General features: G+C 41.4%; 3 protein-coding genes and 1 non-coding gene across 5 annotated transcripts; 3 read left to right on the forward strand and 1 right to left on the reverse strand.

Annotated features, from left to right (window-relative positions):
• Nucleotides 1–27: 27 nt before the first annotated feature.
• MAK16 (MAK16 homolog) lies at nt 28–10611 on the forward strand. Its single transcript, XM_042934504.1, has 10 exons — nt 28–117; nt 2832–2881; nt 2974–3083; nt 3190–3254; nt 3446–3597; nt 4823–4877; nt 8130–8204; nt 8910–9014; nt 9734–9799; nt 9962–10611. Exons 1-10 carry the CDS (start codon nt 103–105, stop codon nt 10154–10156), a joined length of 888 nt encoding a protein of 295 aa, XP_042790438.1. The 5' UTR covers nt 28–102; the 3' UTR covers nt 10157–10611.
• TTI2 (TELO2 interacting protein 2) lies at nt 8803–20104 on the reverse strand. Of its 2 annotated transcripts, XM_042934497.1 has the most exons (8): nt 18307–20103; nt 16997–17183; nt 16343–16435; nt 13779–13966; nt 13558–13701; nt 11684–11846; nt 10605–10787; nt 8803–8991 (listed from the first exon to the last, which is right to left on the reverse strand). In XM_042934497.1, exons 1-7 carry the CDS (start codon nt 18951–18953, stop codon nt 10683–10685), a joined length of 1527 nt encoding a protein of 508 aa, XP_042790431.1. In that variant the 5' UTR covers nt 18954–20103; the 3' UTR covers nt 8803–8991; nt 10605–10682. The 2 variants fall into 2 exon arrangements, with proteins under 2 accessions (XP_042790431.1, XP_042790432.1); XM_042934498.1 differs by lacking the exon at nt 16343–16435 and having other exon boundaries at nt 18307–20104.
• On the forward strand, nt 18973–22052 carry LOC122218349. The gene is made up of 4 exons (XM_042936661.1): nt 18973–19006; nt 19921–20169; nt 20207–20266; nt 20529–22052. The coding sequence occupies exons 1-4, from the start codon at nt 18973–18975 to the stop codon at nt 20954–20956; spliced, it is 771 nt and encodes a 256-aa protein (XP_042792595.1). The 3' UTR covers nt 20957–22052.
• On the forward strand, nt 19680–19783 carry LOC122218854. The gene has a single exon (XR_006202163.1). It is a non-coding gene; the product is annotated as a small nucleolar RNA U13 (small nucleolar RNA).
• Nucleotides 22053–27033: the final 4981 nt, after the last annotated feature.

Genomic DNA, 27033 nt, shown 5'->3' on the forward strand with positions numbered 1-27033 from the left:
TTCTCGCGATAGGTGAGACTAGGCTTTCCGGAAGTGATTCTCCGGAAGAAGCATGGTTGCCCCCGAGATCTGGCCGGGTTTGCACGCTGAGCTGCCGACGCTATGCAGTCAGATGATGTGAGTGTCCTGTTTCTCTGCCACCTGGGTTCTCCTGCTTTAGGGGGATCAGAAGCAACACTTAGCTGGCCCATTAGCTTCGTGTCGCTGCGGAACCGAGGCTGCCGGAACCCCGGTTTCCGAGCGTGGGGCTCTCACGTGTCTACCCGGGATCTCCAGCGCTGCCTCAGCGGGGTGAAGGGGCCAGAACAGCGCCAGTCCACAGGGTTGGCTTATTCAGTCCCTGGTGCCCAGCAATGAAGGACTTTGCTCATGGTGTCTCTGGGTGTGGGAGGCGCGGGTGGAGGTGAGGTTGGGGATGGTATAGCCAAGTTTAGACCTCAGATTTCCAGATCCCATTCTTCCGTGTTCACGTTACTTTAAAATCTTTTTTTTCCTGTGTTAGGATTTTCCTTACATTTGTTCATGGTCTGCCCACGCCATAATTTTTGGAAGCATCCTCGGTTCATTTAATTAGTCCTGGGAAATACAGAAGCGCTGTGTGCCAGGCAGTGTGGTAATTACTGGAGATTTAGTTTTTAATAAGCCAGACAAAAGACCTCTGCTTTTCTGGAGCACTCTGGTGGAGGAGACAGATGGTAAACAAGTGAACATATTTAAAACCACTGTACTGTGTAATAATACTGTGAAAATAAGACCAAAGTTGATGAAGGAGAGAGTAATTAGGAGAGACCACTTCAGACAAAGCTGTTGTGGGAAGGTTTCTCTGAATAAAAGACATTTGAGCTGAGATCTAAAAGATGAGAATGAACCGTCACTGAGGGGCTGAGGGAAAAGCAAAATATCTGGGCAGTAGGAACAGTACAATACAAAGGTCTGGATATAAGAGAGGACTGTATTAAAGAATATTGATGTGACCTGTGCTATAGGAATCCAGGGAAGAGAGAGAGGTAATGAAGTTAGGTATGTTTGCAGGACAAGATCATGTAGTGTCTTTTAGGGCTTTTAATGGGAAATGACATCTGACTTTTGTGAAAAGTTGTCTAGTTTTGTGATAGTCTTTTCAAGGAGAGAAAGCATAAGAGCAAGGAAACTAGAGCATGATGAAAGTAGTTTCAACCCTGGTTGTAATGGTGGAGATGAAAAGAAGTGGATGCATTTGAGATCTGTATTATCAGTATAACCAAAAAGACTATGTGATGGATTCAACGATGAGGAAAAGGGAGAAATCAAAGGATTTCGAATAGTTCATTGGTGGTTTTATTTGTGGAGATGGGGAAGGAACACAGTATTCTTTTAAGGGGTGTGGACATGTTAATGTGTATGAGGCCTTTCAGGCTTCTAAGTGGAGATGTCAAGTAGGCAGTTAAATGTATATACAAGTCTGTAGCTCAGGTGAGAAGTCTGACCAGGAGATGACAACTTGGGAGTCATTGACTTACAGATGACATTTAAAGCCACAAGCCTAGGGCATCTGGGTGGCTCAGTCCGTTAAGCGTCCGACTTCAGCTCAGGTCATGATCTCACAGTTTGTGAGTTCGAGCCCCTTGTCGGGCTCTATGCTGACAGCTCAGCGCCTGGAGCCTTCTTCGGATTCTGTGTCTCCCTCTCTCTCTGCCCCTCCCCCACTCACACTCTGTCTCTCTCTCCTTCAAAAATAAATAAACATTAAAAAAAATAATAATAAATAAAGCCACAAGCCAGAATGAGCTCCTACTTTCCCAGTTTCATTTCCTCCTACCTGTTTCCTATCATCGCCTGCCAAACACACATCCTGTAAAATTCCAAAAATGTTGTTGTTTGTTTACATTTCTTTATGTATTAGGCTTTAACTACTTTAGCTGCTTCAAAGCCTTTCCCAGTTCCTCAGGGCAGCCCACTTAAAGGCTCTTACAAACTTCTTTTGTGGCACTTAGACTAGTGCTTTGTGATGCTTTGTTTACATTTCTTTCTCCCTAAGTAGAGAGGTAAAACTGTTTAAGGACACTACCTTACTTCATTCAACAAATACTTGAGTGCCTCCTGTGTGTCAGGTTTTAGGATTGTCACTGCCTTACATAAATTAAGTATACCATCAATGCTGAATGAATAAAGAACACATTAGTTAATAGAGGATAGCAGTAGATGATTTTGTTTGCCCAGATGAGGTGAAATTATGGTACATATATCCAACAATCTAGTTCTGTGCAGCCTTTTACAATGGGTAATGAACATATTAAGAAAGTCACAAAATTAAAATCTCATTTTTGTTAAAAATATACATATAGGCATACTGTTGCTGGAATGCATATATAGAAAAAATTCGAAAATATTTACAAAAATTCTAATGAAGTTTTATCTGTGGGTGAAGGGGTTGTGGTTACTGATAATTTGTATTTTTTTTCCCTACAAGAATCCCTACAAAAGAAAACAAATCAGACATTTTTAAAATATTTATTTATTTTGAGAGAAAGAGGAGGAGTAGAGGAGGGTGACAGTGAGAGAGAATCCCAAGCAGGCTCTGTGACGTCAGCACAGCCTGTCGCGAGGCTTGAACTCACAAACCATGAGAACATGACATGAGCAGGTGGAATCCAGAGTCCAGTGCTTAACCAACTGAACCACCCTGGTGCCCCCACAGATCAAACTGTTTTACAAAGCATGTCTTCCTCCTCTCATTCCTCAAAGACTCCTTTGAGACCTCCTAAGTAAACCAGGGCACTGTGTTTTCCTGGGTTAATACTCCCACCTGTTGGGTCAGAGCAATTGAAATGTGTTCTTACCTTGTCTTGCAGGTTATCTGGGACACACTCGGAAACAAGCAATTTTGTTCCTTCAAAATAAGGTGAGTCTAGATTTGCAACTTGGGCAAAGATTCCTTCAGCTGTCCTCTTGTTAACCCCTCTTACAATTTTTGCTCTTTCCCTCTCATTCTAGAACCAAGACTCAGAGTTTTTGCAGAAATGAATACAGCCTGACTGGACTGTGTAATCGGTCGTCTTGTCCCCTGGCAAACAGTCAGTATGCCACTATCAAAGAAGAGAAAGGTAACTCCTTAGTTTGAACTTCCATGAGAACTAGCCAACAGCTTTTAAAAGGATATTCTTTGGTCTCTCTGTAAGTAATATTAACGGTATTTACTTTACCTTGCAGGACAGTGCTACTTGTATATGAAGGTTATAGAACGAGCAGCTTTTCCTAGGCGGCTCTGGGAACGGGTAAGACTTAGCACATAAGATGACAGTGACCCTTGATCAATAACAAAACTGCCACATGCTTTTCTCTCTTCCTTGACCATAGCTACATTAAACTTTTGAAGCCAACCTCATTAGGCCCCTGGGTATCATAGCAGTGAAGGCCCACCTAATCATTTACCCTCACTCTTCAAGCTTTCTTTTTCTGTTTATAGGTCCGGCTTCATAAAAACTATGAGAGAGCACTGGAGCAAATAGATGAAAATCTAATTTACTGGCCCCGTTTCATTCGACACAAGTGTAAGCAGAGATTCACCAAGATCACCCAGTACCTAATTCGAATTAGAAAACTTACATTAAAGCGACAGTAAGTATTTAGATCATTCATCTATTATGTGTATTTTTTTTAAGTCTGTCTTTCCTTGGATCATTTTATGGAGAGACTCTGAAATGTCTAGTAATGGTTCTTACTAAATTCAGTTTCAGGTAACCTTGTATGATATGCTATGAAGAAAGTTTACCTCTGATTAAAGTTGTGCCCTTTGATCTGTTTAAAAAACTGTGGGGGTCGGGGGGGCACCTGGGTAGTTCAGTTGGTTAAGCGTCCGAATCTTGATTTCCGCTCTGGTCATGATCTCTGGGTTTGTGAGATCAAGCCCCATGTCGGGCTGCATGCTGACAGGGCAGAGTCTGCTTGGGATTCTCTCTTTCTCCCTCTCTCTCTGTCTTTCCCCTGCTTGCACATACGTGTTCGCTTGCGCTCTCTCTCTCAAAATAAATGAAAATAAACTTAAAATAAACAAAAATAAAAAACAATATAGTAGAAATTGATGATCTCCTCCCTGTCTGAAAATCAGCTTCAGGAAATTGTATAACTCCTTGACACAATCATAAAATTAGGGATTTAACAATGAGCTAAAAAATGGGGATAAATAAGAATGTCAGAACTTTACTCCAGGTTCACCAAAAATGAATTTTAGAAAGTGATATGAAATCCATGGAATTAATTGGATATCTTACTAAGGAGTGCTAGGTCCTAATACTTTTTCGTTGTGACCTGCAGAGAAAGCTAAAGGTGGCAGTCTTCTACAGACAATTTTTTTTTTTTTATGTTTGTTTTTGAGAGAGAGCATGTGAGAGTTGGGGGTCGGGGCGGGGGGAGCAGAGAGAGGGGCGGGGGACAGAAGACCCGAAGCAGGCCCTGCACTGACAGTAGTGAGCCCCATGCGGGGCTTGAACTCACGGGAGATTGTGACCCGAGTCAGAGTGAGACACTTACCCGACTGAGCCACCCAAGCATCCCTACAGAAAATTCTTTATTTTAGTTAACTGAAGCATTAATCATGAAGCATGGTGAGTGCCCTCAGAAGTCTCAGAATCCTCAAAGAAAACAAAAAGTAAAATAAGCATAAAAATATGTGTAAAAATGTGTGACTTATAGTATTAACTACTTAGGGAATTACAGGTATATAATGTTAGCTATATTGAGCTGAGCCCTACAAAACCAACTCCATTCCTATTTTCTCATTTTTTTAAAGGAACACACAAAACATGCCCTTGGGTTTTCTGACAATGTGTTTTATTTTCCATAGGAGGAAGCTTGTTCCCTTGAGTAAGAAGGTGGAGCGGAGGGAAAAAAGAAGAGAGGTAACTTACCCTTCTTGTATTCATAGCTTCTGTATCTCATTGAGGGTAGGACTCTATAGGTGTAGGGATCATGAGAAAGATTCAGTCACCATTTCCTGTGAACTGTTTGGGCCTTGGGTAATGGTTCGCTAATAGAGAACAGTATTAGTTGCATAAGATATTGGATATTCATATTTTAAGATTATGATTTTCAGGGCAGGTTAAAATAAGGGTTCTTGGAGATATATTTAATGGAGAACAGAGAAGTACCTTGTCTGAGATTCTTGAAGTTAAGTATTTTAGAAATCAGAATTTTGGGGGACACCTGGGTGGCTCAGTCAGGTAAGTGTCCAACTTTGGCTTTGGTCATAATCTTGAGGTCTGTGAGTTCGAGCCCTGCATCAGGCTCTGTGCTGACAGCTTGGAGCCTGGAGCCCACTTCAGATTCTGTGTCTCCCTCTCTGCCCCTCCCCTGCTCACATTCTGTCTCTCTCTCTCAAAAGCAAACATTAAAAGAGAGAGAAATCAGAATTTTGGTATGTTGTTATTAATCTTATACATTGCATACTACTCAAAGCAGGGTTTGAGCATTTTTTCTTCTTTTTTTTTCCATGGTAAATGTACTCTCTAATTCCCATTCCCTCTTTCCCCTATTCCCCCCAACCCACCTCCCCTCTGGTAACCATCAGTTTTGTATAGTTAAGGATCTGTTTGTCTTTTTTTTTTTCCTTGTTTGTTTTGTTTCTTAAATACCACTTTCTCTTTATCCATTCATCAATCGACGTACACTTGGGCTGCTCCCGTATTTTGGCTATTGTAAATAATGCTGGCATAAACAGAAGGGTGTGTGTAACCCTTTGAATTAGTGTTTTCGTTTTTTGGGGTAAATACCCAGTAGTGCATTGCCTGCATTGTAGTGTAGTTCTGTTTTTAACTTTTTGAGGGCTCTCCCATACTGTTTCCTACAACAGCTACACCAGTTTGCATTCCCACCGACGGTGCAAAAGGGTTTCTTTTTCTCCACGTCCTCACCAACACTTGATGTTTCTTGTGTTTTTGATTTTAGCCATTCTGACAGGTGTGAGGTGATACCTCATTGTGGTTTTGATTTGCATTTCCCTGATGAGTGATGTTGAGCATCTTTTCACGTGTCTTTTGGCCATCTGGTATCTTTGATGAAATGTCTGTTCGTGTCTTCTGCCCATTTTTATTTTTTTTTAAAGTTTATTTTGAGAGAGAGAGAGAGAGTGTGTGTGTGTGCTCGCATGCAAGTTGGGGGGAGGGGCAGAGGGAGAGAGAGAGAATCCCGAGGAGGCTCCGCACTGCCAGTGCAGAGCCCAATGCTGGGCTCAAACCCACGAACCATGAGATCATGACCTGAGCTGAAGTCGGACATGGAACCAACTGAGCCATCCAGGTGCCCCTGCCCATTTTTAAATTGGATTGTTTTTGGGTATTGAGTAGTATCAGTTCTTTACATACTAACCCTTTATCAGATATGTCATTTGCAGATATTTTCTGCCATTGAGTAGGTTGCATTTTAGTTTTGTTGATTGTTTCCTTCGCTGTACAGAAATATTTTAATATAATCTCAATAATTTATTTTTGCATGTATTTGCCTTGCCTCAGGAGACATATGTAGAAAAATGTTGCTATGGCCAATGTCAGAGATTACCACCTGTTCTCTCTTCAAGGATTTTTATGGTTTGGGTCTCATATTTAGGTCTTTAATCCATTTTGCGTTTATTTTTGTGTGTATGGTGAAAGGAAGGGGTCCAATTTCATTCTTTTGCCTGTGGCTCTCCGGTTTTCCCAACAGTGTTGTTGAAGAGACTTTTTCCTGTTGAATATTTTAATTCTCCTTTGTCAAAGATTAATTGATGATATAATTATAAACTTTTTTCTGTGTTTTCTGTTTTATTCCATTGATTTATGTGTCTATTTTTTTTTTTTAACGTTTATTTATTTTTGAGACAGAGAGAGACAGAGCATGAACGGGGGAGGGGCAGAGAGAGAGGGAGACACAGAATCTGAAGCAGGCTCCAGGCTCTGAGCCATCAGCCCAGAGCCCGATGCAGGGCTCGAACTCACGGACCGCGAGATCGTGACCTGAGTCGAAGTTGGACGCTTAACTGACTGAGCCACCCAGGCGCCCCTTATGTGTCTATTTTTATGCCAGTACCATACTGTTTTAATTGCTACTGCTTGGTAATATAACTTGAAATCTGGAATTGTGATACCTTCAATTTTTTCTTGTTCAACATTGCTTTGCCTGTTCAGGGTCTTCTGTGGTTTTACTATTTGTTCTAGTTCTGTGAAAAATGCTATTGGTATTTTGATAGAAATTGCATTAAATGTGTAGATTGCTTTGGTGTATGGACATTTTAACAAGATTTGCTCTTCCAGCCCCATGAGTCTTTCCATCATCTTGAATTTCTTTTATCAGTGTTTTATAGTTTTCAGAATACAGGTCTTTCATCTCTTTGGTTAAGTTTATTCCTAGATATTTTATCATTTTTGATGTAATTGTAAATGAGATTGTTTTCTTAATTTTACTTTCTGCCACTTCATTGTTAGTGTATAGGAATGCAACAGATTTCTGTACATTGATTTTGTATCCTGTGACTTTACCGAATTCATTGATCAGTTCTAGTAGTTTTTTGGTGGAGCCTTCAGGGTTTTCTATATACAGTGTCATGTCATTTGCATATAATGAGAATTTTACTTCTTCCTTACCAATTTGGTTGCCTTTTATTTCTTCCTGTTGTCTGATTGCTGTGGCTAGGACTTCTAGTACTATATTGAATAAAAGTGGTGAGAGTGGACATCCTTGCCTTGTTCCTGACCTTACGGGAAAAGCTGTTTTTCCCCATGGATGATGATGTTGGCTGTGGGTTTTTCATATAAGGCCTTTATCATGTTGAGAGATGTTCCCTCTAGACCTAGTTTGCAGAGGGTTTTTATCACGAATGGTTGCTGTACTTTGTCAAATGCTTTTTCTGCATCTATTGAAATGATAATATGGTTTTTATCGTTTCTCCTAATGATACGTATGTATCATGTTGATTATTTTGTGAATGTGGAACCACTCTTGCATCCTGGGAATAAATCCCACTTGATCGTGGTATGTGATTTTTTTTTAATGTAAGAGGGGAAAAAAGTGATTTTTTTTTTGAAATAAAATTTTTTCTTTTTTTTTTGTTTTTTACTTATACAGGCTGAAATATGAGTACTAAGGAAGTAAATGGGTTTACTCAAATTTTTCTGTTACAGGAAAAGGCATTAATAGCTGCTCAGCTGGATAATGCCATTGAAAAGGAATTGCTGGAGCGACTGAAACAAGATACGGTGAGAAAGCTAGGAAGTTTGGGATATAAAGTTCACTTTTTAGACAGTAACATCATGCTAGGAAATAGTGGGAAGTGTGTTTTACTTTCAAAGATGCTAGAAAGGTCTTCACCTTGATTTTGTTCCTGGAATAGAACAGGCCTTCCTGGAATATACAGGCCTTGGCTTCCCCGTCTTAGTTCGTGAACATGAACACGAAAGGTGCCCTGGTTACCCTTGATGTTCCATCCAGCAAAGAGACCTTTCCCTTTGCACCATACTGTGAACTCCTGTTCCTGACGCAACGGTTTCAGAGCTCTAGATAAGAAAAGGCCTGCAGTTCTGATCCTCCTGCATATTACCCTAGTCTAAGGTTCTTTAAAAGGAATTAAATCTTCTTAAAAATTACTGTCATTTATGAGACAAAACGGATAGAACTTATTTTTCCCGTATTATTTCCTATCAGCAAATTTACATTTGTTCCAACCCACTGATTTTATAAACTACTAAGTTTATAGTGTTTGGTATTAACCACTGATTACTTAAATGTCAGAAACAGGCTTGTAAAGACACTGTTGGCTCTAGGCTTGAAATTAATATAGAAAAATTATCCATCACATTAAGTATTCTTATTTAATCACTGAGGAGAAAACAGTATGTCATCGGACAGTGGACTTCAAGTGTAAAATCCAGATGTTAAATCCAGTCTGTATTTATGTTCTTCAGTATGGCGACATCTACAACTTCCCCATTCATGCCTTCGACAAGGCCCTGGAACAGCAGGAGGCAGAGAGTGACTCTTCAGATGCTGAGGAAAAAGATGATGAAGAAGTAAGCCTTGTTTGTTCGTTTGTGCTTCCTAAAGCAGTAACCTGTAGACCTAGATCTCTTTATATGTACTTGAGTGACAGAACAGCATTTTCACTCCCCTACCCAAAACTAATTTTTTGGTCCTTTTTTTTCTATCATGAGATTAATTTTAGTTCAGTCAACAAACTATTAACACGTTGGATTTTAATCTTACTTATTGGCATTCTGAGATTTTTCCTTTAAGGGGACAATGAAGAATCCTCATCAGCTGACAGAATATACCATTCAGGAACCTGAAATTTATACAGGATTTAATTTCACTATTAATATAGGGGAGGTACTTGAGTGATAGTCTTTTAGAAAAAGGCCAGATTTAGCAGGTAATTGCTAATCACATGGTGCGCTCATACAGGCACATAGGTGTACTTTTCCTAGTAGTGACCCTTTTTTGATATTTGAAATTAATAGATTTAAGTGTTTGTAAAGCCTTTCTAATGTACTTTTTTTTTTTTTAGCAAATTAAAATGATCTAATGATTTGTATTAGGCATGAGAATTGATATCCCTAAAATTTTTTAATTCAGAAGTATTAAACTTGGAAATAATTAGATTTTGGTTGGGACTAAAGTAAGTAGACTGTGATTCTGTTTGTTACTGTTGCACTTATCAAAGAATAGAATTAGATGTGTGAGCTGAATTTTCATTCTGTATTTTCAACTTAACAGTTATGTTTTGTTTTAGGATGTGGGAAAGAGAGAGTTTGTGGAAGATGATGAGGTGGATGAGAGTGACATAAGTGATTTTGAGGTGAGATTTATGGGCAAAAAATTGACCTTTGACCTTCAGAGAACAGAACGTTTCTGAACACACACAGAGGCAGATAAATTGCCTAGTTCTAAATTGAGAGGACGATGAAAGGAGTTTGGGAGATGCATCTAGCATTTTCTTTTTTTCCTCTCTCCATATCAGGATATGGATAAGCTGGATGCCAGTAGTGATGAAGATCAGGATGATAAATCCTCCAGTGAGGAAGAAGAAAAGGCCCTTGATGCCACACATAAAGGCAAAACACCCTTGAAAGGACCTTTGCGGAGGAAACGAGCCTACGTAGAGATAGAGTATGAGCAGGAGACAGAGCCTGTGGCCAAGGCCAAAACCACATGACTTCCCTTTGGACATCTGCAACAGGACTGAACATTTTCAGTATCCTCCTTTCTTTTACCTTAACCATGTATATACCTCCAGGTTTTGCTCTTTCATACAGTATTTCACACAATATTTGTGTCTTTAATATTTATGCTGCTTCTGTGGGGCAAGGAAATCTGGGAGTGGAGAAAGCCTTAAGTTGTGAACAGAGTATTTTTATAGTGTTGGCATATGTTTTGAAGTAACAGCTTGAGCCCAAGAAGCTTAACAGATGAATCTGTGGGTGTAAACATTTCTAAATTTTAAATGCTACCCACCTGTTTTCCTTGGTATCCTTCTCCCCCACCCCCCCTCAACTTTATTTAGAAATGTTCAGATTTCAGTTTTTTCTTGTTCTCCTTTCCCTACTTCTGTGGGAATAAAAGAAGGAAAAAGAACGAAGTTACACTGTTGAGTGTAAAAATACCTTTTTTCTTAAATGATTCCATTTATACAGTTGGAACAAGAAGAAAAGTCTTCCTGTTTTAGGAAAGTAAGACAAATCTTAAGTTCCATCGTAGGGTGTGCCTTCAGAAACCTGCTGGACTTTTCTGATACAGTTCACCACCTTGCTGTCTTCACAGCTTTGGAGAATTTTGACCAGGAGACCCTGAAATATGAAACCAAACAGGCTTTTTCTTTTTAATTGATACTTCTGTTCCTTTTACCTCGGTTCTTGTTTCTCGGTACCATATTCAAAGAAAGAAAGAATGGATGAGACTAGGGAACAGTTCATGGAACAGGTGTAACTTTAAAAGCTGTGTTGGCATGTAGGCAGATGTCCTGCTGGCTCAGGAACCAGCAGACTGATCCCAGCCAATGCAAATTAGATTGGATCCAGGACTTGAAAACTGCCAGAGATTAAAGAGCCAATACGAAGTAATTTGAATAAACTGATAACACAACAAACAATACTCTATAAATATTGTTAGGATATGAATTTTTTTCATGCTGCTTTATAACCTGAAGATTTCTAAGTGGGATAAGAAATGAGGCAATAGTTTATAAATATATATAAATATACACACAGCCATTATATGCTTTGGCTATGACAAGTTAACTTTTGTGACATGTGAAACTAAAGAATTCCCATGTGGAAAAATAAGAATAAGGATAAATAAAAATACAGGTGCCCTGGAAAAACTGGAAACATTTCTGGGATCTGAATTACTCTATATTATTACTTCTTGGTGGCTTATAGCTCATTATTTCATCCTTAAAAAAAAAAATCAGATATAACAGAACTTAAATTTTAAGAACGCTTAGTCTTTTGCCCATTTTCTATCCTCACCCCAGAGACATCTCCTGAGCCTCTTGCCTTTTGGCCTAAATACCTCTGAATAGCTTTAAAAGTTGAATAAGTTAATCCGCCTTTATTGAAGGTTAGAGGGCTCCCAGGTGAAAACCTGAACCATGCGTGTTCACTTACAGACTTGGTCAGGCATGTGAACAGTAAATTATAATCAAACATAGGAGCTTCCTAAGGACCAGGTTGCAGACTCTTACCTTCACTTGTCCTTGACAACAGTGGTCCAGGAGAATCAGGCAATCTGTGGCCTCTTCTAACAAGGCGCTCTTAACAGGCTCAGGTGTAAGGTTTGGATCCCTTGCTACATCACAGATCAGTTTCAAGAGAGCCTTCAATAAGACCACACGTCTACAGGAAACTCTGGAATCAGGAAGAAAAAAGTTACATTCATACTCTGAAATCAGGATATTAAAACTGAGACTTCCAAGGCCATCTAAGTTGTAAAGCCCTTATTTCCTAAATGAAGGAACTGAAGTTAAATGACTTAGAAGACCAGGGAGCTGGAAGCAGAACTAGAGACGAGACGCCAGATTTCTGAACTCATTTTGAGCCCTTTTTTCTGCAGCATAGCTCCAATACACATACTCTGGCCTGCCCAGCCAGAAGCTTGGTTCTACTGTAAGGAAATCGCCCCACCTGGAAAGTGAGAAGTGGGATCTCCCCTTACCAGGGGCTTTTACTTTGGGCCAGAGAACAGCAGATGGCCCACAGTCCTTTAACTTTTATACAGTCATAGGCCTGGAAATTTAAAATGAAGTGAAATATGCTTGGCTTCTGGGACCTAATTGACAATTAGAATTTTCTGCTTAATTCCAGATCCTAGCTTTTACCCTCAGTTAAGCCCAGCCCATTTAACTTCAACTTCTTAGCATTTTTGAAAGTTTTTATTTTGATGAAAAGAAATTCTGGAAAAGGACAGTGGTGATGGTTGTACAAAATCGTGAAGGTACTTAATGCCACTGAATCCATTTTAAATGGCAAATTGTATGTAGTTTTTCTTACATAAAAAAACAAAACAAAAAAACCTTAAAAGCCTTAATGGAAGCTGAAAAATAATGGAGCTTGTAGTGCAAAAATATGCACAGTAAACCATATCTCTGGACAGAAATGTGACTGGGAGAATAAAAGTTTACATCCCTTGATCTAGTAAGTATTTAGCAGTTTCCTATACTATTTGCTGCTCAGTCCTCCACCTATCGTCAACATAAAACCTGCTGTTTCCTACTCCCCAGCCCCCCTCGTGCCATACAGGGCACTGATTTTCTCACCTTCCTACAATCCCGACTTGGAAGCTTAGTCTCTGCTCTTTAAAGGCCTGCCAATGTTAACTGGATTCAATTTCTTTCATCCATCTATTCAGTCTATTTTAGTCCATTCATTCTTCAAATATTTGTGTATTTAAGAACCAGGTACTGGTTAAACTTTCATATACTCAATATACCAAAGTGGTCTTACAGTTCAGTGGAGGAGAAAGACTGTAAGTAAACCAAGGCAGTCCAGTTCCAGATGTAACTAAGAGAAAAGGTTGGGTACATTCTAAGGAAATGAGAGTACTGTGGTTCAGAACAGATACAGATGTTAGAGCACCGGACTCCAGCTGAATTAAACTTTGTTGATGCAAGAAAGTATTCTGCTGACTTAACACGTTTCCCTTCCACTTTATTGTTCCTGACACCACCTCAAGCCAGAGTTGGAATGCTTTCTAAGCAATGATATTCTCAGTATTCTCCTGGTCACTGCTCCACACATGTTCAGTAATGAGCTATGAAGTTCTCTGTTCTCAATTAGATTTCAAAAACCTTAGGGTGAACAAAGTTAAGCATGTCTATTACAGCACTTCTAAGTGGACTCTGAAATTCTAATATGCATTATAAATTGAGGGATATACACCTGAAGTTAACAATGGGTGTATTTTATCTTTTCAATGCAACTTCAGTTCAAAATTCAATAGCAATGTAAAAACAGGCCTGTCCTTAATACTTTGTACTGAAAGTCTACCTGGGCAAGTTCTGAAGTGAAAACTGGCTGACTTTTGTCCCTCTTGGCCCACCTAACTGCTTGGCTGTTTTACCTGGGCCAAGTGTACTGCATGAGAAGTTTTAAGGTTTCCAGTGTCTTCAGTCTAGCCTCCTCCTCTGGCCCATCATAAACCTCCAGGTAGCCGATGACAACTCGCTCCAGCCTCTTCAAGTGCCGGACAGTTAGGATCCCCAACCTGAAAAGGGAAGAGAAGATGTGGCACCACAGGGATGAACTTGAGGGGTGCGGCCAGACCAGCGGCTGGGCACTCGCCTCTTCACAAACGCTGGCAGGTTTCTTGCATAGGTCCTGCGTAAGAGAAGGCGGTGCTCTGGCTCCATGTGGGTCAGGATCAACTGCAGCACCTCGTCACAGTGTGTGGTGGGTCGAGCCCCACCTCCCTTCCAGTGCAGGCCTTTCTCCAGGACGGGGAATAAGTCCAGCAGACACGAGAGCACAGCCTAGGAGGAAGTAACAGAAAAGAAGCGTTCGTTCATTTGCATTCACTGACTCGTCTAGCACCCATATTAATCTGTCTGTGGGGTCCACATTATAGAATTCTGAAAGATACTAGTAAAAGCACAGGAAGTGTATATTATTTTTAATGTTTTTTTTGAGAGAGCGCGTGAGTGGGGGAGGGCAGAGAGAGAGGGGGGCAGAATCCCAAGCAGGCTCTGTGCTATCAGTGCAGAGCCCAACATGGGCTTGGAACTCCCAAATCGTGAAGTCATGACCTGAGCCAAAATCAAAAGTCAGATGCTTAACTGACTGAGCCACCCAGGCACCCCAAGTGTATGTTACTTTATATTCTTTTTTTTTTTTTTAGTGTTTATTTTTGAGAGAGAGCGTATAAGCAGGGGAGGCGCACAGGGAAAGAGATAGAATCTGAAGCAGGCTGCAGGCTCTGAGCTGTTGGCACAGAGCCCGATGTGGGGCTTGAACTCATGAACTAAGATCACGAGCTGAGCCAAGTTGGACACTTAACCAACTGAGCCACCCACACACCCCTTACTTTATATTTTCAAATTTATTTTACGTTATCTCCAAACAAGTTAACATCTTCTCAAGACTGTTCTTTGCTAAGCTATGAAATGGGACTTCATGAGCACACCTGGGACTAACCCAAACTAATTTTTTTTTCATGTTTATTTATTTATTTTGAGAGAGCCTGAGGAGGGGAGGGTTAGAGAGAGAGCAAGAGAGAATCCCGAACTGTGAGATCATGACTTGAGCCGAAATCAAGAGCTGGACGCTCAACTGACTGAGCCACCCAGGCGCCCTAGACTTCAACCCAAATTTTAGGAGTCTAAGTCCATTGCCATTAAATAAGTTTATTTTTTTTAATTTTTTTTTTAACGTTTATTTATTTTTGAGACAGAGAGAGACAGAGCGTGAACAGGGGAGGAGCAGAGAGAGAGGGAGACACAGAATCTGAAACAGGCTCCAGGTTCTGAGCTGTCAGCACAGAGCCCGACGCAGGGCTTGAACTCACGGACCGCGAGATCGTGACCTGAGCTGAAGTCGGCTGCTTAACCGACTGAGCCACCCAGGCGCCCCTGCCATTAAATAAGTTTAAGCAGTAGTTATACATACTTACAGTAAAACCACTCCTGAACAGAATCTAAGATGGTCCTCATCTGTGTCCAGTTTGACCTACCCTATCTGAAGTTTCAGTGTCAAGGCACTCCCTTCTAGCTCTCCTGAGATTTTTGGTTTTTCTATGAGTTTTGTTTTGTTTTTAAACCACCATCTAAAGAGCCCTAAACTTTTTGGCTCTTAGTACCTGGATCCTCAATTTAATACCTAAATTAATATTTAAAATGAAAGGTGGCAGGGGGACAAGGGAAGGGAGGGCAGGCACAAAAAAGGTTATTTCCACCTCTGATTTTATATAACTTGTTTTCTCTGTCTTCAGAATGTTCTCCCATCCTAAGAAAGTTCTATTCATCCGTCAAATATCAACTCCTTCCCAAATCCTAAAACCATCCCAACACCACCAAACCTGGTTAACTGCCTTTTGCTGGACATGTGCTGCCCTTTATACAAATGTCTTCTAATAGATTTATCACTCTGCACCATAGATATGTAAAAAAACTCATTTATTTACATGTCTTTCCAAAGGGTTTCTTTTTAATTTTTTTTTAATGTTTATTTGTTTTTGACAGAGGGAGAGGCAGAGCGTGAGTGGGGGAGGGGCAGAAAGAGAGGGAGACACAGAATCCAAAGCAGGCTCCAGGCTCTGAGCTGTCAGCACAGAGCCCGACGCGGGGCTCAAACTCACAGACCGCGAGATCATGACCTGAGCTGAAGTCGGTCGCTCAACCGACTGAGCCCCCCAGGCACCCCTCAAAGGGTTTCTTAAAGCCAGAAGGGCTTTAAGATTCATTGATTTGATTCATTCATTCTTGGAACGGACAGTGGTTACTAGCACACAGTAGGTATTTAATGTGTATTGGATGAAAGAATGGCACTGGAACATCTAACCTACAAGGAGTTTCAACTGTGAGTTCATAGAGAGGAGCAGAGAAGAACACTTAAGATTAGTAAAACAGAACTTTTCACACATAAAGCCACCCTCAAATAATGTGTAATTCACCCAGATGAAGATAAAACACTGGCTTTTCTGTGGAGACTCAGCAATGTGGATGCCTGCTCAGTATCGAGACATTTTCACGAGTCATTTGCTACCTCTTTATTTTCAAGTTGGCCCTGACTTAGTTATCATCCTCATTTTCCAAGAGAGGAAAAGGGCTCAACTATTCTTATTCACACACTGCCACCTTCTACTCGAATTTGAGAACTGAGACTCACAGCCAATAAACAAATCGTACGGTTACCTGGATGAGGCGGTACTCCGGTGTGTACAGGTGGTTGAAAAGGGCGTGGTAGAGGACCTGGGCTCTGTTATACTGGAGCAAATCAGCAGCTGGCTGCAAGCAAATTACCCAGTTAAAAGCTTCCCAACGGTGCCAAACCATGGATAATTTTCGAACTTGAATTATGGGTACGTAGGGTCTATTACACCAAAGGATTCACAATAGCACTCTCGGCAAAGTGGTGCAGCAGAAGGGTGCTGGGCCCAGAACAGCACCCTCTACTTCTGTGTATACTTTTTTAAAAGCTCCACAACACATAGTTAAGAGGGAAAAAAAAAAAGTTTCCTTGAGTAACAGCTTGCGCATTTGGGTGTGTGTAATCCCTTTCAGTTTCCGATTCTTTTGCTCCTTGAAAGTCAACTGTTAATTACTCAAGGTCTGGTTATTCATTTTGACACGCGTGATCATGGCCCAGGTGTCTTCCACATATTACCTACGAGACACAATCTACTAGGCTGGCAGAAGGAAAATATAAAGAAAAAATATAAATCAGTGATTTTTTTCACGTAACGGCATTAATGGAAAGTTAATAGGAAATATGAAAAGGCAAGAATAGTGATATCATGACTCAGTCTGTCCCATCAACACAGATGACAAAGTGCAGAGGTCGCTCACCACATTAAGCACGATGTGACGGAGGCAGTGGACACCCAGTATTTTGTTCTCTGTTTGATAATCATCCGAGATGAGCAGCGATGGGGGAAGTATCCTCTCCAGATGTTGGTTCAGCCAGGGTCGAGAGACCTGCTGCAGAGTCCATGAGAAAACATGTTTTGTGGCAGGGTTATTCTTCCAGGATTCTCTATATAGAAATGTGAAACCATAGGAAGTAAAGTGATACAGTGTTAGCTAGCAAAAAAAAAAAAAAAAAAAAAAAAATTAAACTCTTCAAGCTAAATAAAGCATTATCTTGCCCTTGAAAAAAATACATCCCCCATAAGATATCTCTTGATGTTATGCATACTAAATCAAAATAACTTACACTAAATACATTTAATAATCACCCAGGGCTCTGGGTCTAAAGCTAATCCAATGAGAAGGATCCATTTAAAACCAACAGCTTGTAAAGAATCTGTGGGTGGTTACAGAGGAGACGTGCTGACACGGGAGAGAAGTAAAGGAAACGTCTTCAAGCATCACTGTAATTATTGTAAGGGGGTAAATGAGTCAATATCTGAACAGCAATTTACAACTTATAAAGTGGGTTTACACACTTTACTCAACTAACCTTCAAAATAACTCTGTAATAGATAATATTATCTTTATATTACAAAAAAATGAAACAGGTTCAGAGAAGCCCTCTGACCTGGTTCTACTCAGAAGCAATAAAAAGAAGTACCAGACTACCTCCAAACCAAGCCTTTGAACTCCAAGTTCCTGGTTAAGTGAGAGTTATGTGCACATTTTTTCTCTCATCACTCTGGTGTCACAAATACTAACAAAATAGCAGGTAGAACTGACAGAAAATACTTTAGCTAACAGCAATCTATAGGGTGTTTTTCATTCCAAACACTGCTTCCATATCTAATAACCATCCTTATCTAATAACTGTTGATGAGTTTCAAGATCCCCGAGTTTAAATTCAAACCACTTAAGTTTAAATCCTCTCCAAATCCCATTCTCACCTAACTGAAGAAAGTTCAGTATAAATAATTTGGACAGAACTTCCAATGTCAAGGGCAGTTGTCAGGAGGATGGCAAAGAGCAGTAGAAAATGGGGAGTCTGAAGACCGGGGCTCTAATGTAGAATTTGCCAATGTCTAATGTCATTTATAGCAAATCACCTTTCTGGGCCTTAAGAAATCTCCTATTACAACACCTTTATCTTATTGATGAAGAAACTCAAGTTTCTTTGAGCTCTATCTAACATTCTAAAACGTTAGGCTGAAGCTCAAGTAAGTAGCTCTCTCAACAAGAATACTCACTTATTCAAATCGGGTTTAAGAAGTTCCATTATTAAAATAAATCTCCCTTTCTCATCTTCATTTTCTCCGTGCAGAAATCCTGCCACAGAACCACACTCAGTAACTTGAAGGAGTAAGGCGAGCACCTCTCCAGCAACGTCATGGGATCTTGGGCTGGTCCATGGTTGCTCCAAGCTGTGTGTGACCGCAAAAATATAGATGGGTCCTGCCAAGTCACGTAGGCCTGTCTTCCACTTAGGGCAAACCAAGGAATTCTTGGCCGCCTCAAATTTCCCCAAGAGTTTAAGAAATACTAAGCCAACTGCTGCCGCTTTCTCGGCCACTTCAGAGTAACCATGACCTCTACCTTCCTGCTCCTTGGGTGGGGCTGCATACTTCTCCAGGGCTTTTGCCACCTGCCCCAGCATTTCGGGCATTCCGTGGAGCGATGTGCCACTCCCCTCAAAAAACTGATCGCGTTCTGTGGCTTCTATGAGAGCACTGAGGTCCTGAACTGCTGCACTTTTGGCCTTGCCCCGTCGGGACTCCTGGCTGGTAAGGCGGTGCAAAATCTGGGAGAAGGACTGTCCGAGGGCCGAGGAAGGCCACTCTCCCGGCAAGGAAGTGCCTTCCCGCGATGGGGATTCCCGAGAGCGGTCATGCTCCATTTCTCGGACTGCGGCAGTGATGAGCTGGTCTCCCCCAGAGAACCAAGATGGAGGCAAGGGGGGGGGGGGGGGGGGATCTGCTAGAGAAAGATCACTCGGATGCTGGAATTCTCCCGAAGAAAACAACTAAAGCCAAATAAAACGGCAAGACGTCCGGGGGACGGAGGACCAAGAATCTAACCAGCATAATAAAAGTAAAGTCTGCAGAGGAAAAGGTGCAGGAAAGGGAAAGGAGCCTCTCTGGGAGTAAGAGAATCTCAGACTCCCAACGGATGATTAAAAACAAAAACAAAACCCCAAGAGTTTAAGAAATAACCCCCTAAGGTATGAGCAGAACACCTCTACGGGCACCTCCAGACCTTCCCGCACGCCCTGCGCCCATCAGGATCCGGACCTAGCTATCCTCGCTGCCGCAAAGCACAAAGCTAGCTTCCGCTGATATTGAGGCAACACTTCGTCATTTCACGACCTACTGTCGTAAAGCAACAGAGAATCGGGTTCCAGAAAAGGTGGCGTTTGGGCGAAAAATTTGCATAGATAGATCCTCTTGCTAGTTTTGTTTCTGTTTTCATTTAGTAAGGTAGGAACAAAAGAAGAACATCGATAATGTCTTAAAAGTGTACAGGATTTTACGGTTGAGACTGAGTGTATAAGTACTCTGTATGTCACCCTTTCTGTAAAGTCAGTGGGACATCCTCGGTACTCCTTAACAGGAAACATGGCCTGATCCTTTTGTAGTTCATAAGCGTGATGATTGGGTGTTCACGCCGTTGTGTGACATGTGCCACCCTTAAACCTTGTTACGACGCTGGCACATTACCCGTCTGACGTGAACTTGGGAGGATCCTTTTACTCTTCGAGTGATGCAAAAAGTTAGTGTCCTTTATATCCGTCGGTGTTCTGGTTGCAGGTTGTCACGCTGATTTTCTAGTTGGATTCGAGCCCTAGCTTTTTGGTTCCATACGAGGTGTTAGTAGCCGGGAGCCGGAGTTTTTAAATGGCTACCCGTGGGTTGCGGGGAGTCAGTTGCCAGTGTCCGGCGAGGATGCACTTCTGAAGTCTGACCACCCCCACCCCGACGCGGGGGGCCTTCCAGCAAGATGGGTGGTTCGGCCGGCGCCGTCGCGCCGGGGGCCGGCTCTCGAGTGTGAGCCCCCTGCGCTGCGCTGTGGCCACGCGCAGTACTGGGCTCTGGACGGCAGGCGGCGCCTCTCGAGTGTGAGCGCCCTGTGCTGCGGTGTGGCCGCGCGCAGTACTGGGTCTGGGCGGCAGGCGGCGCCGGGAGCGAGCCAGCGGGCCTCGACAATCTGCAGGTTCGAGCAGGGGGCCCACAACCACCTAGCGGTCATTGGTTCGGCTTAGACAGGCGGGGCGGGTTGGGCAACCATGGCCCAGTGTGAGAACGTGTCCTGTCTCGCCGTGTCATGTTGCGTCGGCACTGCTTGTCCCCTAGCTGCGGGTTCCCAGAGGGTAGAATTGTGCCCAAGTGACCTGGGCTCCCCAGCGGCGGTTAACGGTGCCTGGCTGTCCCCGGGAGTTTGTTCGTGACTTCCTGTAGTTTCCCCCGCATCGTAGGAGCCCGGGAAGCAGACTTGATTGGTGCCAAGGCGGGAGCGGCAGCGCGAAGAAATGGGCGTCGCACACCGGAAGGGGTCGGAGAGCAGGCTTGGCTGCTTCTCGGAGGGGGAGCCTCGGCTAGCAGCCCCGCGCCTCCGCCACGCACCCAGAAGGTCGCCGCCTGCCTTTGGGATTCCTGCTCCCTCACCCCCACCCCAGAGAATCCAGAGACAACCCTGTGGGGTTTTCCGATCGTGGGGTGTATGTTTGCAGGGACGGAGGGAGGGAGGTTCTCCTCCCCAGGGAGTGGTTCGGATCCGGAGAGACTTAGAGGACTTTGGTCCCACCTTGGAGAGGGCACTACTTGCGGGTGTCCTATCTGCGATGTCTTCCTTGCTCCTTTCCTTGTTCGCTCGCTGTGTGACCTTGGAGAAAAAGTCCAGTAACCTCTCTGTGCCTTAATTTCTTTAACGGTAAAATGTGAGAAATTTTAGTCCCTACTTGTTAGGATTGTTATGAGAAATAAAGAAGTTATATATGTGTGTGTCAACAGCTTAGGGCAAGCTCTGGGGAGTGTTACATTCTCTACAGGCAGTAGCTTTTAATTGTTAAACCACAGCTTATGTATTAATTTACGTTTCCTCTTTTGAGGGAATTTTGTGGTTAGGAACCTTCCTCTTTGCGTCTTTCATTTGGCCTTGCCTTCTCCGACCAATCGGTGGCTCTCATGATTTTCTAAGTAATTTCAAACATTGACAAAAACTAGTTCATCCCAAGGGGATTCTCCCATATTAAGGCCCGTGTGGGAGCAAGATGCCAGTCAATAGACTGTTACTGTGTCCCTCCTGTGTGTCAGCCTCTTTTCCCTGTTCTACCCACTGCTTGTGCTAAGTGGATCCAAGATCTCCCTCACTTGTGAGCAAAGTTACCTGTATTGCAGAGACCTCCCCCTCTTCACTCTGAGTTTCCTGAGGCCAGAGACCACGTCTTTATCCCCAGGGCCTGGCACAATTTAGCCATGCAGTAAACGTTTGTTGAGCTCACGTGTCTATCCACAGAAGACTGGCTGAATAAACCACGGTATATCTACAGAATGCAGTTCTGTGAAGCTTTACAAAAGAATGAAGACCATCTCTGTGGAAGGCCACCAGACTCCAGGATACATTAAGTGAAAAAAGCAAGACTGGGACCCTGTATACGCTGCCTTCCTTCGAAGAAAGATGTGTGCTTTGCTTACATTTTAAAGAAGAAGCAATGGAAGTATAAATCACAAACTAATAAAAATGGTTGCATATAAGAAGAACAGGATGTAAGAGATGGAAATAAGGGCTAGACTTATTTTCATATATTGTGTTTTATAGTTTGACTTTGGAATCATGTAAATGGTTTACATGCTACATTTTTAAAAGAAAATAGCAAAGCATTTTGCAAAAGGACAAAAAAAGCCATTAATCAAAGTATATCAGGAGTTACTGACATAACTGCATGGAAAAATAAGAAACTGACTTTAAAACTCATTATTTTGACTACATAATCTTAGTGTGACACATCTTTTTTTTTTTTTTTTTTAAATTTTTTTTTTTCAACGTTTTTTTTTTTAATTTATTTTTGGGACAGAGAGAGACAGAGCATGAACGGGGGAGGGGCAGAGAGAGAGGGAGACACAGAATCGGAAACAGGCTCCAGGCTCTGAGCCATCAGCCCAGAGCCTGACGCGGGGCTCGAACTCACGGACCGCGAGATCGTGACCTGGCTGAAGTCGGACGCTCAACCGACTGCGCCACCCAGGCGCCCCGTGTGACACATCTTAAGGATAAAAAAAATGGCCAAGAAATCAAGCTGCATTTAATAACACTATTTGTTAGTAATAAGACTAGTCTTGTTATTTACATGCTATTGCGTGTATTTGTATTATATATATATGTATAAATAAAATAGTAAATAATTGAATTGATATTGTTGGAAACCAAGGTCTTCAGTGAGAGATGAAAAGATACAGGTATCAAAATCAATGATGTTAGGGATAAGTTGTAAAATGGAAAATTTAAATTGGCAATGGTAGTATGAATTCATGATTAAATTTTCTCTTTCTACAAAATGCATGTATGCAGGCTGTGTCCACTGAGAAGGCCAAGAAGCAATGGCAATCTCTTGGCTATGAGCAGCCCTAGTGTCCAAATGGGTCATCTAAATGCCATTGCCCACTGAAGAGGAACAGAGACCCCTTTCGGAAATGACTGATTTCAGAACCAAGGCAGGGATTGTGTAAGATGAGCCTGTGACATTTTGTTAGGCCAGAAAGCAAGGTAGCTATCAAATACTACTGAGGTTTTGTCAAAAGAACCCAAGAGCAAATAGAAAGGGGCACCCTTTGGCTAAAGATGGAATCGTTTGGGCTCAAGAAAGAATAATGACTGATTTGATCTTAACATATCTATAGAAATCCATGAATATGTAGTAATATTTTTTTTAAATCCCTCATTGCTTACCTTTGTATCACCTAAGGAACTAACTCTTTATTTGGAAAACTGGTAAATAAGAGGAAAAAATCAAGTCTCTATTCTGCTGTTATTTCAGGGTACCCAAATAGTTTGAAAAGATAATAAATGCAACAGAAAGGTTAGAATTAGAGATTCACGGGGCACCTGGGTGGCTCAGTCGGTTAAGCGGCCGACTTCGGCTCAGGTCATGATCTCACGGTCCGTGGGTTTGAGCCCCGCGTCGGGCTCTGTGCTGACAGCTCAGAGCCTGGAGCCTGTTTCAGATTCTGTGTCTCCCTCTCTCTGACCCTCCCCGGTTCATGCTCAGTCTCTCTCTGTCTCAAAAATAAATAAATGTTAAAAAAAAAAAATTAAAAAAAAAAAAAGAATTAGAGATTCACTCTTCACAACTCCTAATGAAGCACGGGGACAAGGCAACAATGGCTTAACAGCATGGCTATTCAAAGTATGAGGTGGGGGCCGCCTGGCTGGCTCTGTGGGTGTCACATGTGGCTCCTGATCTCAGGGTTGTGAGTTCGAGCCCCATGCTGGGCATGGAGATTACTTACAAAGAAAAAATTTAAAAAGTATGAGGTGGAATGTAAGTGGGAGACAAAATGGCTGGATGGAGCTAAAAAACCTGAACCCACTGATTTATCTTAACAGCATCACGAAGAGTGAGACACACAGATACCATGTGCAATAGGAAGTACACAGCATCTATGAAACACTCTTGCACAAAAATTGAACCTTCATCTAATCAAACTCCTAGATCTAACTACCAGATAAATGGCAAGAAATATGGCAGACAAACAGATGAAAAGAGACTACAATGGTATCATCAGCCAAACAAGGATATGGGAAGTTCCACAAATTAACGTGTCTCTTCAAGAAATAATTCACATGGAAGAAATGGGGTAGAGGGAGAACTGATAGAAATTAAGAGCTTTTAAAGACATCTCAACCAACTGCAGTGTCAGATCCTGTTTTCTATAAATTGGGAAAATACCTAGTATTATAAAACCTTACCCTAAAAATTATAATCCTACCAAAGCTTCCAGTGAGCCAAAAGACAGCCTTCATTTTTGAATATGAAATATTATATATAACACGAAATGTATATAATATGAAATATATAATATGAAATTTTTTAAAATGCAACATACAAACTTTAACAAAAATAACAGGCAAAATCAAACAGGCTCTTATATTAAGAGGAAAACTGACTAGAAGCAATTTATCTTGAATACCTTACAGTAACCTACTTGCAGTTGCATTTAACTGAGCTCTGTTGCTGTGAAGAATACAGCTGATGCACAGGTATGGAAGAACGATTTGCACATTTTTCAAGTATTCACTGAGTACAACCTTATATACACATATACATTACATTTGAAAAAGATCTAATCGACGATCCCCAGATATACTTCATTTTGGTTGCTCTTTTGGAAGACGTCGTCTAAAGAGAAGAATATTTGGTTCCGGCTCATGGATCATGTAGTGGACCCAGCCTAGAGGCTGTTGGACACCAAGTCTCCTCTACTCCTCTTTAGAAATCAGATGAATTGTTATATACAATATAAAGTAGTGTTTTTTTCTACCATGAAGTGTTGATGGTAGTCCTACAATCTTTGTCATCAAGAAATCATAATAAATAACCAAGAATGAAAATGATCCAAGCAGTAGTCATAACAGGATCGTTTATTTCATGAGGAGCCCACCTAACCTGAAAAGAATAAAGGACATAATGAATGTTTAACCTGGATTTAAGGGTATTGAGTAAGGAAGTGGGCAGTCAGAAAAAAGTAGGCTTCCCCAGGAAGAACCTAACAAAGAATTTTCTTGTTGGAGTCAAAAACAGTATGTTTAAAATTTTTTAACATTTATTTATATTTGAGAGAGAGTGAGAACAGGGGAGGGGGAGAGGCAGGGGGCGGACAGAGGATGGGACCATTCGTGTCAGGAATGATCCCATCCTCAGGAGAAGCAGATTAAGGCCAGGCCAAGGTTGCCATACCATATTATTCTGAGCTGCTTGCAATAACCTGGCGTTATTGCAACTAGTTTGTGAAACTAACTAACGGATCCCAGAATCTACAGTTTAAGAAAGTGCCAGGTAAAGGGGCACCTGGGTGGCTCAGTCAATTAAGCGTCCGACTTAGGCTCAGGTCATGATCTGATGGTTTGTGGGTTTGAGCCCCACATCAGGCTCTGTGCTGACTGCTCAGAGCCTGGAGCCTGCTTGAGTTTCTTTGTCTCCCTCCCTCTCTGCCCTTCCCCCACTCATTCATTCTCTCTCTCTCTCTCTCTCTCTCTCTCTCTCAAAAATAAATAAACATTAAAATTTTTTTTAAAAAGTGCCAAGTAAAAATGAAGGCTGTCTTTTGGCTCACTGGAAGCTTGGTAGGATTATAATTTTTAGGGTAATGTTTTATACTTGTAGATGATTTAAATGTCAATCTTATAAATTGCTTTCTTTTGATTCTATTTGTAAGTATGCTTTTGTTTTAATGTTTTTGTTATTGTTAACAAACCCATTTGAATAATCCAGAACAACCAAAGAATTTTTTTTTGTCTTTCTTCTTGGACTTGGTACAGTAATTTTGATTTCTTTTTCTCCCTTGGTTTTATTGCTATTTTCAAAGTGATTATACAATAGCTCTAGTGGTAGTCTGAAAGAATTCTAAATCTTAGGGTAGTGTTTTATAAATGTACATTTATATAAATGTGAATCCTGCTACTAAATTATATCCTCCTAATTTGATTTCTAGGGAGTCTACATGTGTCATTGCTACTTCACAAATCTCTTCTGTTGATTCAGAAACACTGCCAATTTTTTGTTTCTCCTCTAAAGTAATTTTGAATTTTCTTTCATGTGGTTTCACTGCTACGGTCAAGTGATCATACTCAGATGGAAATTGGATAGAAATATAATTCTTAAGATAGTGTTTTAGAAGTGTAGTTTACTTTATAGTAAATTTCATGAGTAAACTGTTTCCTTTTCTTTAATTTCTAGGTAGTATAAGATTTGTATTTCATTTGTTGCCATGGAAAAACACCCATAACATGAATTTGAGTAAGGGTTTTACTCTGAAGTCCCACAATTGGAGATCATTGGAACTCAACATTTATCTGTGATACCAAGGGTTGAATTTACTCTGTGTATAAGACTAATGTGTTTGACTAAATAAATCTTGATTAAAAAATATTAAGCTAACCCCACATGCAGACACTTTTGGAGGGGAAAAAAAGAAAGCAGACTTATCTAGGTGGTCAATTTGCAGGGCTAGTCTCTATCCAAGGAAAAGAATGAAGATTGTAAAACCAGCTGCCAACAGAGAGAAAAGTTTGAGTGTCAAGGGCAGGAAACATCTAGAATAATTCCCAAACAGAGCAGAGCAGATGCTTTAGAAATATTTCATGGGGACCAGCAAGGGCTAGGAAGAGTCAGAAGAGGGGTCTCGTGAGGTTACTCCCTAACATAGGTAAGCCATTAGGACTGGCCCAGCCCTTTCTTATTGCTAAGGACATCCATGGAATAGTTTAAAATGCTAACTAGCATTTGAAAACATGGCTTCAAACACCCCACTCTCTGTTCCTCTTGTTTTATTTCGCTTGGTATTAAATAATTCAGTTTCTGAATTCTTAACTATATGACTTCAATTTTAATACTTAGCTTTGATGTCACTGAACTTGGTACATTTGACTCTCCTACATCCTCTTCTGCTCTCTGTGATGTTAAGCTAAACATACTGTTTTGGGGGCACCTGGGTGTTTCTGTCGGTTGAGCATCCGACTTCGAGTCAGGTCATGATCTCGCGGTTTGGTTCGGGAGTTCAAGCCCTGCATCATGATCTCTATCAGCACAGTGGTGGCGACAGAAGAAATTGCTTCTCTAATTTCAAAGGGAAATCTCTTTTTCCAAGTTAGCTCTATAACAATAAACCACTTTGATCCTAAAGCATTAGCACACACCAGAGACTCAATATTAGAACAAAGTTTAGCTGTTTTAGAAGGCCAATCAGTTTTTCCAGCTGCCATTG

This window comes from Panthera leo, chromosome B1 (genome assembly GCF_018350215.1).
Source record: "Panthera leo isolate Ple1 chromosome B1, P.leo_Ple1_pat1.1, whole genome shotgun sequence".
In the NCBI taxonomy this organism is placed as follows: Eukaryota; Metazoa; Chordata; class Mammalia; order Carnivora; family Felidae; genus Panthera; species Panthera leo.

Excerpts from the sequence above, each read along its gene's own strand:
- MAK16 (XM_042934504.1), top strand. Across the intron at positions 2,882-2,973 it reads TTTTGTTCCTTCAAAATAAG|AACCAAGACTCAGAGTTTTT; the intron begins GTGAGTCTAGAT and ends CTCTCATTCTAG. Across the intron at positions 3,255-3,445 it reads CTAGGCGGCTCTGGGAACGG|GTCCGGCTTCATAAAAACTA; the intron begins GTAAGACTTAGC and ends TTCTGTTTATAG.
- TTI2 (XM_042934497.1), bottom strand. The coding sequence starts at position 18,953 with ATGGAGCATGACCGCTCTCGGGAATCCCCATCGCGGGAAGGCACTTCC. Across the intron at positions 16,436-16,996 it reads GTCACATCGTGCTTAATGTG|CCAGCTGCTGATTTGCTCCA; the intron begins GTGAGCGACCTC and ends ATTTGCTTGCAG. Across the intron at positions 13,967-16,342 it reads CGGAGTACCGCCTCATCCAG|GCTGTGCTCTCGTGTCTGCT; the intron begins GTAACCGTACGA and ends ACTTCCTCCTAG.
- LOC122218349 (XM_042936661.1), top strand. The coding sequence starts at position 18,973 with ATGAGCTGGTCTCCCCCAGAGAACCAAGATGGAG. Across the intron at positions 19,007-19,920 it reads CCCAGAGAACCAAGATGGAG|GTGTTAGTAGCCGGGAGCCG; the intron begins GCAAGGGGGGGG and ends GTTCCATACGAG. Across the intron at positions 20,170-20,206 it reads CGGCAGGCGGCGCCTCTCGA|TACTGGGTCTGGGCGGCAGG; the intron begins GTGTGAGCGCCC and ends GGCCGCGCGCAG.